The following is a 12,970-nucleotide window of genomic DNA, read 5'->3' on the forward strand; positions in this document are numbered from 1 at the left end:
GGCTTTTTACCAAATTATCGTACGACAGACCACATTTTCACCCTGCACACCCTAATTGACAAACAAACAAACCAAAACAAAGGCAAAGTCTTCTCATGCTTTGTTGATTTCAAAAAAGCTTTAGTCTCTATTTGGCATGAGGGTCTGCTATACAAATTGATGGAAAGTAGTGTTGGGGGAAAAACATACAACATTATAAAATCCATGTACACAAACAACAAGTGTGCAGTAAAAATAGGCAAAAAACACACACATTTCTTCCCACAGGGCCGTGGGGTGAGACCGGGATGCAGCTTAAGCCCCACCCTCTTCAACATATATAGTTGAAGTTAGAAGTTGAAGTTGGAAGTCATTAAAACTCGTTTTTCAAACACTCCACAAATTTCTTGTTAACAAACTATAGTTTTGACAAGTCGGTTAGGACATCTACTTTGTGCATGACACAGGTCCTTTTTCCAACAATTGTTTACAGACAGATTATTTCACTTATAATTCACTGTATCACAATTTCAGTGGGTCAGAAGTTTACATACACTAAGTTGACTGTGCCTTTAAACAGCTTGGAAAATTACAGGAAATTGTGTCATGGCTTTAGAAGCTTCTGATAGGCTAATTGGCATCATTTGAGTCAATTGGAGGTGTACCTGTGGATGTATTTTAAGGCCTACCTTCAAACTCAGTGCCTCTTTGCTTGACATCATGGGAAAATCCCAAAAAATCAAACAAGACATCAGAAAAAAAATTGTAGACCTCCACAAGTCTGGTTCATCCTTGGGAGCAATTTCCAAATGCCTTAAGGTACCACGTTCATCTGTACAAACAATAGTACGCAAATATAAACACCATGGGACCACGCAGCTGTCATACCGTTCAGGAAGGAGACGCGTTCTGTCTCCTAGAGATGAACGTACTTTGGTGCGAAAAGTGAAAATCAATCCCAAAACAGCAAAATACCTTGTGAAGATGCTGGAGGAAACAGGTACAAAAGTATCTATATCCACACGAGTCCTATATCGTTATAACCTGAAAGGCCGCTCAGCAAGGAAAACCCCCATAAAAAAGCCAGACTACAGTTTGCAACTGCACATGGGGACAAAGATCGTACTTTTTGGAGAAATGTCCTCTGGTCTGATGAAACAAAAATAGAACTGTTTGGCCATAATGACCATCATTATGTTTGGAGGAAAAAGGGGGAGGCTTGCAAGCCGAAGAACACAATCCCAACTGTGAAGAACGGGGGTGGCAGCATCATGTTGTGGGGGTGCTTTGCTGCAGGAGGGACTGGTGCACTTCACAAAACAGATGGCATCATGAGGAATGACAATTATGTGGATATATTGAAGCAACATCTCAAGACATCAATCAGGAAGTTACAGATTGGTCGCAAATGGGTCTTCCAAATGACCCCAAGCATACTTCCAAAGTTGTGGCAAAATGGCTTAAGAACAACCAAGTCAAGGTATTGGAGTGGCCATCACAAAGCCCTGACCTCAATCCTTATAGAAATTTTGTGGGCAGAACTGAAAAACGTGTGCAAGCAAGGAGGCCTGAAAACCTGACTCGGTTACTCCAGCTCTGTCAGGAGGAATGGACCAAAATTCACCCAACTTATTGTAGGAAGCTTGTGGAAGGCTACCTGAAACGTTTGACCCAAGTTAAACAATTTAAAGGCAATGCTACCAAATACTAATTGAGTGTATGTAAACATCTGACCGACTGGGAATGTGATGAAAGAAATAAAAGCTGAAATAAATCATTCTCTGAGTATTCTGTCATTTCACATTCTAAAATAAAGTGGTGATCCTAACTGACCTAAGAATTTTTACTAGGATTAAATGTCAGGAAAAACCGAGTTTAAATGTATTTGGCTATGTACAGTGCCTTGCGAAAGTATTCGGCCCCCTTGAACTTTGCGACCTTTTACCACATTTCAGGCTTCAAACATAAAGATATAAAACTGTATTTTTTTGTGAAGAATCAACAACAAGTGGGACACAATCATGAAGTGCAACGACATTTATTGGATATTTCAAACTTTTTTAACAAATCAAAAACTGAAAAATTGGGCGTGCAAAATTATTCAGCCCCTTTACTTTCAGTGCAGCAAACTCTCTCCAGAAGTTCAGTGAGGATCTCTGAATGATCCAATGTTGACCTAAATGACTAATGATGATAAATACAATCCACCTGTGTGTAATCAAGTCTCCGTATAATTGCACCTGCACTGTGATAGTCTCAGAGGTCCGTTAAAAGCGCAGAGAGCATCATGAAGAACAAGGAACACACCAGGCAGGTCCGAGATACTGTTGTGAAGAAGTTTAAAGCCGGATTTGGATACAAAAAGATTTCCCAAGCTTTAAACATCCCAAGGAGCACTGTGCAAGCGATAATATTGAAATGGAAGGAGTATCAGACCACTGCAAATCTACCAAGACCTGGCCGTCCCTCTAAACTTTCAGCTCATACAAGGAGAAGACTGATCAGAGATGCAGCCAAGAGGCCCATGATCACTCTGGATGAACTGCAGAGATCTACAGCTGAGGTGGGAGACTCTGTCCATAGGACAACAATCAGTCGTATATTGCACAAATCTGGCCATTATGGAAGAGTGGCAAGAAGAAAGCCATTTTTTAAAGATATCCATAAAAAGTGTCGTTTGAAGTTTGCCACAAGCCACCTGGGAGACACACCAAACATGTGGAAGAAGGTGCTCTGGTCAGATGAAACCAAAATGGAACTTTTTGGCAACAATGCAAAACGTTATGTTTGGCGTAAAAGCAACACAGCTCATCACCCTGAACACACCATCCCCACTGTCAAACATGGTGGTGGCAGCATCATGGTTTGGGCCTGCTTTTCTTCAGCAGGGACAGGGAAGATGGTTAAAATTGATGGGAAGATGGATGGAGCCAAATACAGGACCATTCTGGAAGAAAACCTGATGGAGTCTGCAAAAGACCTGAGACTGGGACGGAGATTTGTCTTCCAACAAGACAATGATCCAAAACATAAAGCAAAATCTACAATGGAATGGTTCAAAAATAAACATATCCAGGTGTTAGAATGGCCAAGTCAAAGTCCAGACCTGAATCCAATCGAGAATCTGTGGAAAGAACTGAAAACTGCTGTTCACAAATGCTCTCCATCCAACCTCGCTGAGCTCGAGCTGTTTTGCAAGGAGGAATGGGAAAAAATGTCAGTCTCTCGATGTGCAAAACTGATAGAGACATACCCCAAGCGACTTACAGCTGTAATCGCAGCAAAAGGTGGCGCTACAAAGTATTAACTTAAGGGGGCTGAATCATTTTGCACGCCCAATTTTTCAGTTTTTGATTTGTTAAAAAAGTTTGAAATATCCAATAAATGTCGTTCCACTTCATGATTGTGTCCCACTTGTTGATTCTTCACAAAAAAATACAGTTTTATATCTTTATGTTTGAAGCCTGAAATGTGGCAAAAGGTCGCAAAGTTCAAGGGGGCCGAATACTTTCGCAAGGCACTGTATGTAAACTACCGACTTCAACTGTATGTACGTATATGTATGCATTTGTGTATTTATATGTATGCATGTATGTATATATTTGCAAAAAATATGGGTGATTGTAAGTGATGCAGACAATTGCATTGATGGAAGCTACAATATATATGTAATATTAAAGCTGATCTACCCCCTAAATAAATAAATAATAATAATCCAGATCGTGTACTGTCATTCCAGGTTCAGTGTTTGACGTGACTTAGTTGAAATTGGCTTACTAGCTAGGAAGCAAGTGACAATAACGTTATCCAGCCTGCATAGCAACCATTTTCTTTATAATGGATGACCAGTCCTTTTGCATAGCAATGATGCAAATATAATTAAGGACTGGGTCACGTCTGTAGCAACATGACCAAAATAACCAGATTCATGGCTGGACAATATCTTCTGGCAGAAAAATGAAATTGTATGAATGTACTTATCAAAATAAAAATGTTAATGAATTTTTAAAAATTAATTGTTATTTTAACAGTTTTATTAATGCGATAAGGCACACGATGCAGTGCTGTATCATATAGTCACATGTAAATGGGTTAAACACCATTTACCTGGCTGTATTCACGATACAGCACTGCCTCTTGTTTGCTTTCATGTGGCTCGTTCATTGTACAATGTTGACAGCTTAATTTAACACATTGTATTGATAAAATGGTCAAACTCGACTTAATAGCTACACTCACCAACACAGGATACACTTTATCCCTCATTCTGGCCTTGACCAAACCAGTAAGTTGCCCCTCACTAGCTGTACTTCTCAACATGGCTGGACTTATAGTGGTCTTCTCCCCGTTTAATGCTCTTATGCTCATCCTTGAAAAATGCCATTAAGTCTGAAACAGACACCAAGGTCGACATACTGTGCAAACAATTCTCTTGGCTCAGTAAAACAAAAAAAAGTATCTACTGCTCTGCTAACTAACTAGCTAGCTAAAGTGTAGTCATTTGCTAGCAAAGACAGAGAGAAAGGGGACAGAAAAAGTTCAACACTTTATTCAATCAATTTCATTTTTTATTGAATTCATTAAAATACAGCACATGGATTCCACATGGATTAGGGCACAGAGGTTCTGTGATCTCGCTGGTGAACGTTAGCTGACAGTGTCGGCTAGAGATGACGTGCAGGAGATTTCTGCAGGAATTCGTAGTCTTGCATGAGGTTCTCTGCTAATTAGCATTTCACAGTAAATAGAAGCGAATATATTGGTAAAACTCACCTTGTCCGGGAAAGAATTAAACGGTTATCAAAATCTCACGCCAAGGTAAGCCTACACCAAACACATACTTAATTTGAAGTGGTTCTAAAATATCCTATGGAAAAATGATTCGTGGAAAAATGATTGGGACCATTTCTGTATTTGACCGCTAGGTCTTAATGTTTGATTCCTTGACGTTTCTTCTGTGGGGTTTATCGGCGGTTGGCATCCAATGTTATGGGGCATTACCACCACCTACTGTACTGGAGTGTATGCCAGAGACAGGGAAGGACTAAATCCCACCTGTCAGCCCCTTTTCTCTTCAAAAATATAACACATTTTTTTGACTGTATCTAACGATGTTCTACTCACTATGCTCTTTAAACTCAATTCCTGTGTCCCCTTCTCCCTCATACTGGATCTCAGTATCTCTTTCCCCATCATACTGCCCACACTGTATTAGCACATGCTCCACTGTCTCTGTGAGCATGAATTTGGAGTACCTCATATAGTGTAGCTAAATACTTGCAGACTCATCAACATAGCACGAGTCAGAGCATATACTCTAACTTTAAATCAAATCAAATTAATTTATAAAGCCCTTCTTACATCGGCTGATATCTCAAAGTGCTGTACAGAAACCCAGCCTAAAACCCCAAACAGCAAGCAATACAGGTGTAGAAGCACGGTGGCTAGGAAAAACTCCCTAGAAAGGCCAGAACCTAGAAAGAAACCTAGAGAGGAACCAGGCTATGAGGGCTGGCCAGTCCTCTTCTGGCTATGCCAGATGATGGCCAAGATGTTCAAATGTTCATAGATGACCAGCAGGGTCAAATAATAATAATCCCAGTGGTTGTCGAGGGTGCAACAGGTCAGCACCTCAGGAGTAAATATCAGTTGGCTTTTCATAGCCGCTCCTGCTGTCTCTAGAGAGTTGAAAACAGAAGGTCTGGGACATGTTTACTTTACTATTTTTTGGAACTTCCTCCACCCACTGCAAGGCCAACAGTACAGCCATCAGCTCTGCTATGTATACAGCCAGGTGGTCTGTAATACATTTCCTTACTGCGACCCAACTTTACTGTACAACAAAGGCTGACCCAGTCCGACCTGTCCTTGGATCTTTTGATCCATCTGTATATATTGGTGTAGAATTCATATATACTGTATCCAGTTGTCTTTTAAATAACTTGGATGGATCAACCCCCTCCCTGTCTTTCCGTACTCTCTGCAACACTTGTAAATCAACTACTGGAGGTGGGAGTAGCCATGGTGGACTCACAGGGATAGGTACTGTGGGGCTAAAGTCCATGCCATACAATCTCATCTGCCTCACCCATCCATCTAAAAAATGTATTCTGTCCATGTTCATGTTCCCAACATGCCTGTAGTAACCCTTTTGTGGGATTCAAACACCCCATGCCCATGTAAGTTAACCCACTAGTTCATTGTCAGCTTTTGCCTTCTTATATGTAATAGCATCTCCCCCATCTCCACCTGTAGAGCTGACACTAGAGGCCCCACTACATATTCTGCTACCTTGTGCCTATATGACATCAAGCCTTTCCAGTGATATCCTGATAACCATACACTATACTTCCATAGTCTATTACAGATTGGATCAAAGCAACATACGTGGTCCTCAGTGAGGAACGCCCAGTCTCCCTGTCAGAGAGCTTCACATTTAGAACTTTTTTACATTTTCCCACCACTCTATACGTGTGTTCTGCCCATGTCAGCTTAGTATCAAAGTATACCCCAAGAAACCTGAAGGACCCCACCCTCTCCAAATGTCTCCCATACAACCTCATGCATATCTCATCTCCCACCTAAAAAACACTGAGTTCTCTACAGAAAACCTGAATCCCCACTTCAATGCCCACCGCTCTACCTCAACCGTTTCATGTACCTTCCTGACTTTGTATGGTACATTTCTTTGCCTCTTCAATTAGGCCCCATCATCTGCAAATAAAGACCTACCAATATCCGTCCATACCTGAGAGTAAACATCATTGATCATGATTGAGAACAAAAGAGGACTAATCACACACCCCTGCGGTGTACCGTTATCCACCAAGTAACTGCCTGACAGAGACATCCCCACCCTCACCTGGATAGATCTTCCAAACAGGAAGTCTTTTATCCAATTGTACATTCTTCCTCCTACCTCCAAAAGATTAAGCTTGATTAACAACCCCCTCCTTCCACATCATATCGTACGCCTTTTCGACTAATACCATATAGGTCAGGGATCATCAACTAGATTCAGCATGGGACGATTTTTCCTTGAGCGAATGGTAGGGGGCTGGAACATAACAATTTGTAGAACGCTTTAGTTCTAGCTCCCCATCAACCACTAAATTACTGCAAGTACGAGCAGATCATTCAGTAAAGTTTTTCATAATTACTGTAGGTGGGTGCTTACATTTGTCATATTTCCCACATGTACAAGTATGTATTATACATGTTATAAAATTCATTTTTTGCATATCCCACTCCCCGAGACACCCTCAGAGAGTGGGGTCTCGGCCAAGGTTCAGCCATTATTTGAGTGTCAATCGCATAGCAATGATCGCAGAGACCATGTGATGAGTGATAATGGCACCAGAGGGGATGGCTGTCGTTTCACATGCTCCTTTTTTTTGTTGCATTGTTTGTAACTCATTTTGTACATAATGTCTCTTATGACTGAAAAGAGATTCTGGACATCAGAACAGAGATTACTCACCTCGAACTGGAAAAATATTTTTTCTTCAATGAGTCCGATGCGAAGATATACTGCTTTGTCGAGACAAGGTCCAAATCCCAGTCATCTGTGTGAAGAAAAGACAGAGAAAAAGGGTGAGGAGGGTGGGGTGTCTTGTAAGAATTTGCCGACCAGTAGGTAAACCATCACTAGCCTCAGTATTATTGGCCAATATGCAATCATTGGAAAACAAACTGGACGATCTACTATTAAGACTATCCTACCAACGGGACATTAAAAACTGTAATATCTTATGTTTCACCGAACCGTGGCTAAACGACGACACAGATAATATAAAGCTGGCTGGCTTCTCCATGCATTGGCAGGACAGAGCAGCTACGTCTGGTAATACGAGCTGTTGTGCAATGTCTAATATAAAAGAAGTCTCAAGGTATTGCTCACCTGAGGTAAAATACCTCATGATAAGCTGTAGACCACACTATCTACCATCTCATCTATATGAAGGCCAGCATCCCGGAGTCACCTCTTCACTGTTGACGTTGAGACTGGTGTTTTGCGGGTACTATTTAATGAAGCTGCCAGTTGAAGACTTGTGAGGCGTCTGTTTCTCAAACTAGACACTCTAATGTAATTTTCCTCTTGCTCAGTTGTGCACCGGGGCCTCCCACTTCTCTTTCTATTCTGGTTAGAACCAGTTTGCGCTATTCTGTGAAGGGAGTAGCACACAGCATCGTACGAGATCTTCAGTTTCTTGGCAATTTCTCACATGGAATAGCCTTAATTTCTCAGAACAAGAATAGGCTGACGAGTTTCAGAAGAAAGTCTTTGTTTCTGGCCATTTTGAGCCTATAATCGAACCCACAAATACTGATGATCCAGATACTCAACTAGTCTAAAGAAGGCCAGTTTTATTGGTTCTTTAATCAGGACAACAGTTTTCAGCTGTGCTAACATAATTGCAAAATAGTTTTCTAATGATCAATTAGCCTTTTAAAATTATAAACTTGGATTAGCTAACACAACGTGCCATTGGAACACAGGAGTGATGGTTACGGATAATGGGCCTCTGTATGCCTATGTAGATATTCCATTAAAAATCAGCCGTTTCCAGCTACAATAGTCATTTACAACATTAACAATGTTTACACTGTATTTCTGATCTATTTGATTCTATTTTAATGGACAAAAAAATAGCTTTTCTTTAAAAAATAAGGACATTTCTAAGTGACCCCAAACTTTCGAATGGTAGTGAATATATAAAAACAAAATGTATACAGACAGAAACATAACACAATTTGAAGTCAAATAGGGTAGAGTCTTACAGGTATTGGAAACAACATTGGCTGTGGATACGGTGGGAACATGGGGTCTGAGCAAGTGTGATGTCATTAATGTGTCACGTTCTGATCTTAGTTCTGTTATTTTATCTTTGTTTCAGTATGGTCAGGACATGAGTTGGGTGGGCAGGCTATGTTTAATTTTCTATGTTGGTTTTTGAGTTCGGCCTAGTATGGTTCTCAATCAGAGGCGGCTGTCAATTGTTGTCCCTGATTGAGAATCATACTTAAGTAGCCTGGGTTTCACTTTTGGGTTGTGGGTGTTTGTCACCACACGGGATGGACTCTTACCACACTGCGTTTTGGTCCTCCGATCCTTCTCGCTTCTCCTCCTCAGAAGAGGAGGACGAGATCCCTTACATAATGTTTGTGGAACTGTAAGTAAATGTTAGTTTGTATGTTTTTTTTAAAACAAAAAATAAGCAAAAAAGTGAAATCTAATTATAGAAAAAAGTGGCTTTAGCAGCAGACGAGAAGGTAGAGAGGAGGGAGTGAAAGGATGATAACTTCTGGAGGACCTTTCCTCCATTTTCGCTTAGCTGCTTGCAGCTCTGTTCCGTAAGCTCACCATGAGTCACTCAGCCATGGAGAAGGAGGGGGAGGTCCGAGCCGGCCGGGAGGAAAGTGGACAGTGCGAATCATAGGATGTGGTAAGGGAAGCGAGTAGGGTTGAAGAGGCAGAACCAGGAGACAGGAGGGAGAAGGATTTAGCAGAAGGGAGATATGATAGGATAGAAGAGGAGACAGGAGTGGGAGAGCGAGAGCGAAGATTGATACGGCGCATGACCATCTGGGTAGGGGCTGAGTGGGTAGGGTTGGAGGAGAGAGAGACAGAAAAGTAAACAAAGTAGTGATCAGAGACCTGGAGGGAGGTTGCACTGAGATTAGTACGCGAAGAGCCTCTAGTAAAGATGCGGTCAAGCGTAGTGCCTGCCTTGTGAGTAGGAGGGGACTGGGAAATGCTGAGGCCAAAAGAGTCAAGGAGGGGAGAGAAAGAGGTAGAAAGAAATGTCGGGAGGTTGAAGTCGCCCAGTACGAAGAGCAGTGAACCATCATCAGGAAATGAGTATATCAAGTTGTCAAGCTCGTTGAGAAACTCTAAGGGCACCCAGTGGGTGATAGATGAAAACAATGTTCATCTTGAGTGGACAAATGACAGTATGGATTTCAAATGAGGAGATGGACAGGTGAGTGAGAGAGAAAAGAGTGGACCTGTGCCACCACGGCGATGACCAGATGCTATTGGACTATGAGATAACACGTAGTCAGATGAAGAGAGAGCAGCTGGAGTAGCAGTGTTCTCTTGGTTGATCCATGTCTCCATCTGGGCCAAAATGTCTCGGGACTGAAGGGCAGCATCGGCTGAGATGAACTTGGCATTCTTGACTGCAGATCGGCAGTTCCAAATGCGTCTGGAGACCAAGCCTTGCTTGAAATAGAATGTAAAACTTTACAATAGTTGTTTATGTTCTGTTCGCTGGAGACATTTATAACTAATGGCGTCCTCTCTTTCCACAGATCAACTCGGCAGAACCGTCTTAGTTTTGGCTACGAGACCACCGCTGAGAAAACAGGGGAGACTGAAGCACTAACTGTAATTGCTAATTGCCTAGCAGAGGGGAAGAGTACACTTCCCACTACTAATTGACTAGGAGAGGAGAAGCCACTCCCCCTCCAATACAGCCATTGATTACGAAAACAACAACAGTAACAAATTGCCCTGCCCCCTAATCCTGGTTGATGTGTCAACTGCAAGTTATGAGCTCTCAGCAGTTCACACACCAAGTAGGCTACTGGAAAGACAGACAGTTCTTAAAGTTGATGGCCCTAGCAAGCAAAAAGACAGTACTAGACAACAACTAATTAATAGAAAAATTATACTAACAGTATCTATCAGTCCTGGAGATATCAGGAGTCCTCTGGCCATAGACCGAAGCATCTCGTCTTTGAAGAAACTTGAGCAAATTAATGTAGACATAATCTGAGTCACAGCACCAATGTAGGAAGTGGAAGGGGTGAAAGCAGAGGTGATTCGGTTAACTTTAGTCAGGTGACCTTGTGAGACATTTCGACCTGAAGGCACCTAGGAGTCAGCTCAATTGGCTAATGCAAAGTCACGAGTCAAGCAGACAACCAGGTTCACTATCGGGTCAGTTACAACAGTTAAACCAAGGAGCTGAGAAAAGACAGAGTAGAGTACAAGAGGGCGAAAAGATCCATCCATCGTCCAGACTTTAGACATGATGAAGTCTCCTGTTCTTTGCTGTGAAAGATGGTTTCATAGAGATAGCCAGGCCTACATCTATTATATGTATGTTATCTTGAATTCTATGGACAGTTTGCTGTACCACATGGATCATTAGGCAAATGTATTCTGTAAATAGCTCACAGCCATTACATACTGGTCTATTACCTAGCTAGGCCTATATTATTACTTCAGGTATTCATGTTTCATCAATGAAATGCTTTGTTACTTTGCAACAACATACATGTGGTAACTTTATTGACAGTCCTCGTTTAAATTATAAATAGTTATCAATAGTTTTGCTATTTTAACTATCAAATGTGCAATCATTGTGCATAGTTGTAATGCTGCACAGGGCAATATCCTACAAAGTGCATTGCAATGCTCTGCTAGACTGCCGAAAGACCAACCCACTCCGCCTCACCAACAGTTTACCCAAAAGCATTTTAACGCCCTCGCTGACCCCCAACAGATGTCGAGCTTGACTTTTAACGGCACACGCTGCACCCTTCTTTTCGCAGAAATGACCTAAACCCAAGTTTACATTTGTTTCTATTCAACCCAGTGCCGGCTATTAGCCTACACTTACGGGAAGTGTGATGAAGGATCAGTTACTTTGTTGAGATTGGATACTAGAAGCGGTAGTAGCCAAGTTAGAGTATTTATTGAGGGAAGCTCATGGCGGCTGTGAGTGTGAGTAGCGGTAGTAGTGACACATCTAGCACCGGCGAAGAGGAGAGGATGAGGCGGTTGTTTCTGACTTGCGACGGCGACGGTGATGGATACATCAACAGGTATGCTATTTATTAACTACAAGGTGGATTTAGAATTCAATGTGACATATTGTCCATACATCTAACGTTAGCTACGAGCTGAAAATATTACAATTGATTTAGCTGCGATTCTTTGCTTTAGTTTTGTAATATAAACTAATTTCATTTTCCGGTGAGTTCAGTAGCGAATCATTTCTCAGATTTGGGTTTGACTGCTTGGAAACAATACCTAGGTATTCGAAATATGCTCAGGCTCGACAACTCTCAAAGGCAACCTACAAAACATCTGCATGCCATGGCGTTGGCTTGAGGTTTTGAAAGTTCGCTAGCTACTCAAATTTCCGTTTGACGATGGAAATGTTGCAACAGTGATCTAACTAGATGAAACTAGACCCCCAGAACACTGACTAGCTCCAGAATATAACAAACTGTTGACCAATAACACACTGTACTTCTTATTATGTGACCAACAATATCATAATAATTACCATCCAGTTTTTAGCTTGTTACAAGAAAATGTATCGATGCTCATGTTCTAATAGCTTATGCACTAATGCTGTTCATGACTACTTTCCCGCGGCCCCATGTTTATTGACGAGGCCTTAGCCTACATAGTGTAAATAAACACCAACCCTCCAACGCCGATCACAGCAACTGGTTTTGATGCAGCACCCAAAGACACATCAAGATGGCATGAGCCAGTCAAGATCACAGAGAAGACTCCTGAGCACAGGGAACTGAAATGGAACATTTGCCCATACCTCGGGATAAGAATCTAGGCCTATTCCTGTCCTAACATAGTCTTGTGAGTGTGAGTTATGGTGGCAGTAAGTTATTAAGTTACAGTTTACACAGCGATATGAGTTCTAATCACAGTGGTGGTCTCTAATTATAAGATGTTTATGAACTCTGACGTGTTGATTGTTCTTGTTAGTAAATAAAGTAGGCCTGCTGAAGGCTATACAGAAGCAGAGTGAGCAGTGAGGAAAAGTCAAACATGCAGGAGAGGAGCGATAGCTTAATTAAGAGTATTGGCACTTTTGACTCAACTCAAACACGTCTGTTCTTCTGTTTTTACAGAGAAACCCATGGTTTGCTTAGCCACTTGAGATACTATTTGTGGCCTAGAATGCACGGTATAAAATGGATTAGTTGCCTCTGTAAGGCCTTAAAGGTG

At 41.6% G+C, this 12,970-nt stretch overlaps 1 protein-coding gene across 2 annotated transcripts in view; it reads left to right on the forward strand.

The window, feature by feature from the left end:
• The first annotated feature begins 11,480 nt into the window (after window positions 1-11,480).
• Window positions 11,481-12,970, forward strand: part of LOC115101207 (colorectal mutant cancer protein-like) — a 133,503-nt gene continuing 132,013 nt past the window's right edge. For both annotated transcript variants that reach the window (XM_065004794.1, XM_065004795.1), the window contains exon 1: window positions 11,481-11,814. In XM_065004794.1, the coding sequence (XP_064860866.1) occupies window positions 11,699-11,814 (116 nt within the window). In that variant the 5' untranslated portion in view covers window positions 11,481-11,698. The remainder of the gene's footprint in view (window positions 11,815-12,970) is intronic.

The sequence above is a fragment of the Oncorhynchus nerka genome, linkage group LG19, assembly GCF_034236695.1.
Source record: "Oncorhynchus nerka isolate Pitt River linkage group LG19, Oner_Uvic_2.0, whole genome shotgun sequence".
In the NCBI taxonomy this organism is placed as follows: Eukaryota; Metazoa; Chordata; class Actinopteri; order Salmoniformes; family Salmonidae; genus Oncorhynchus; species Oncorhynchus nerka.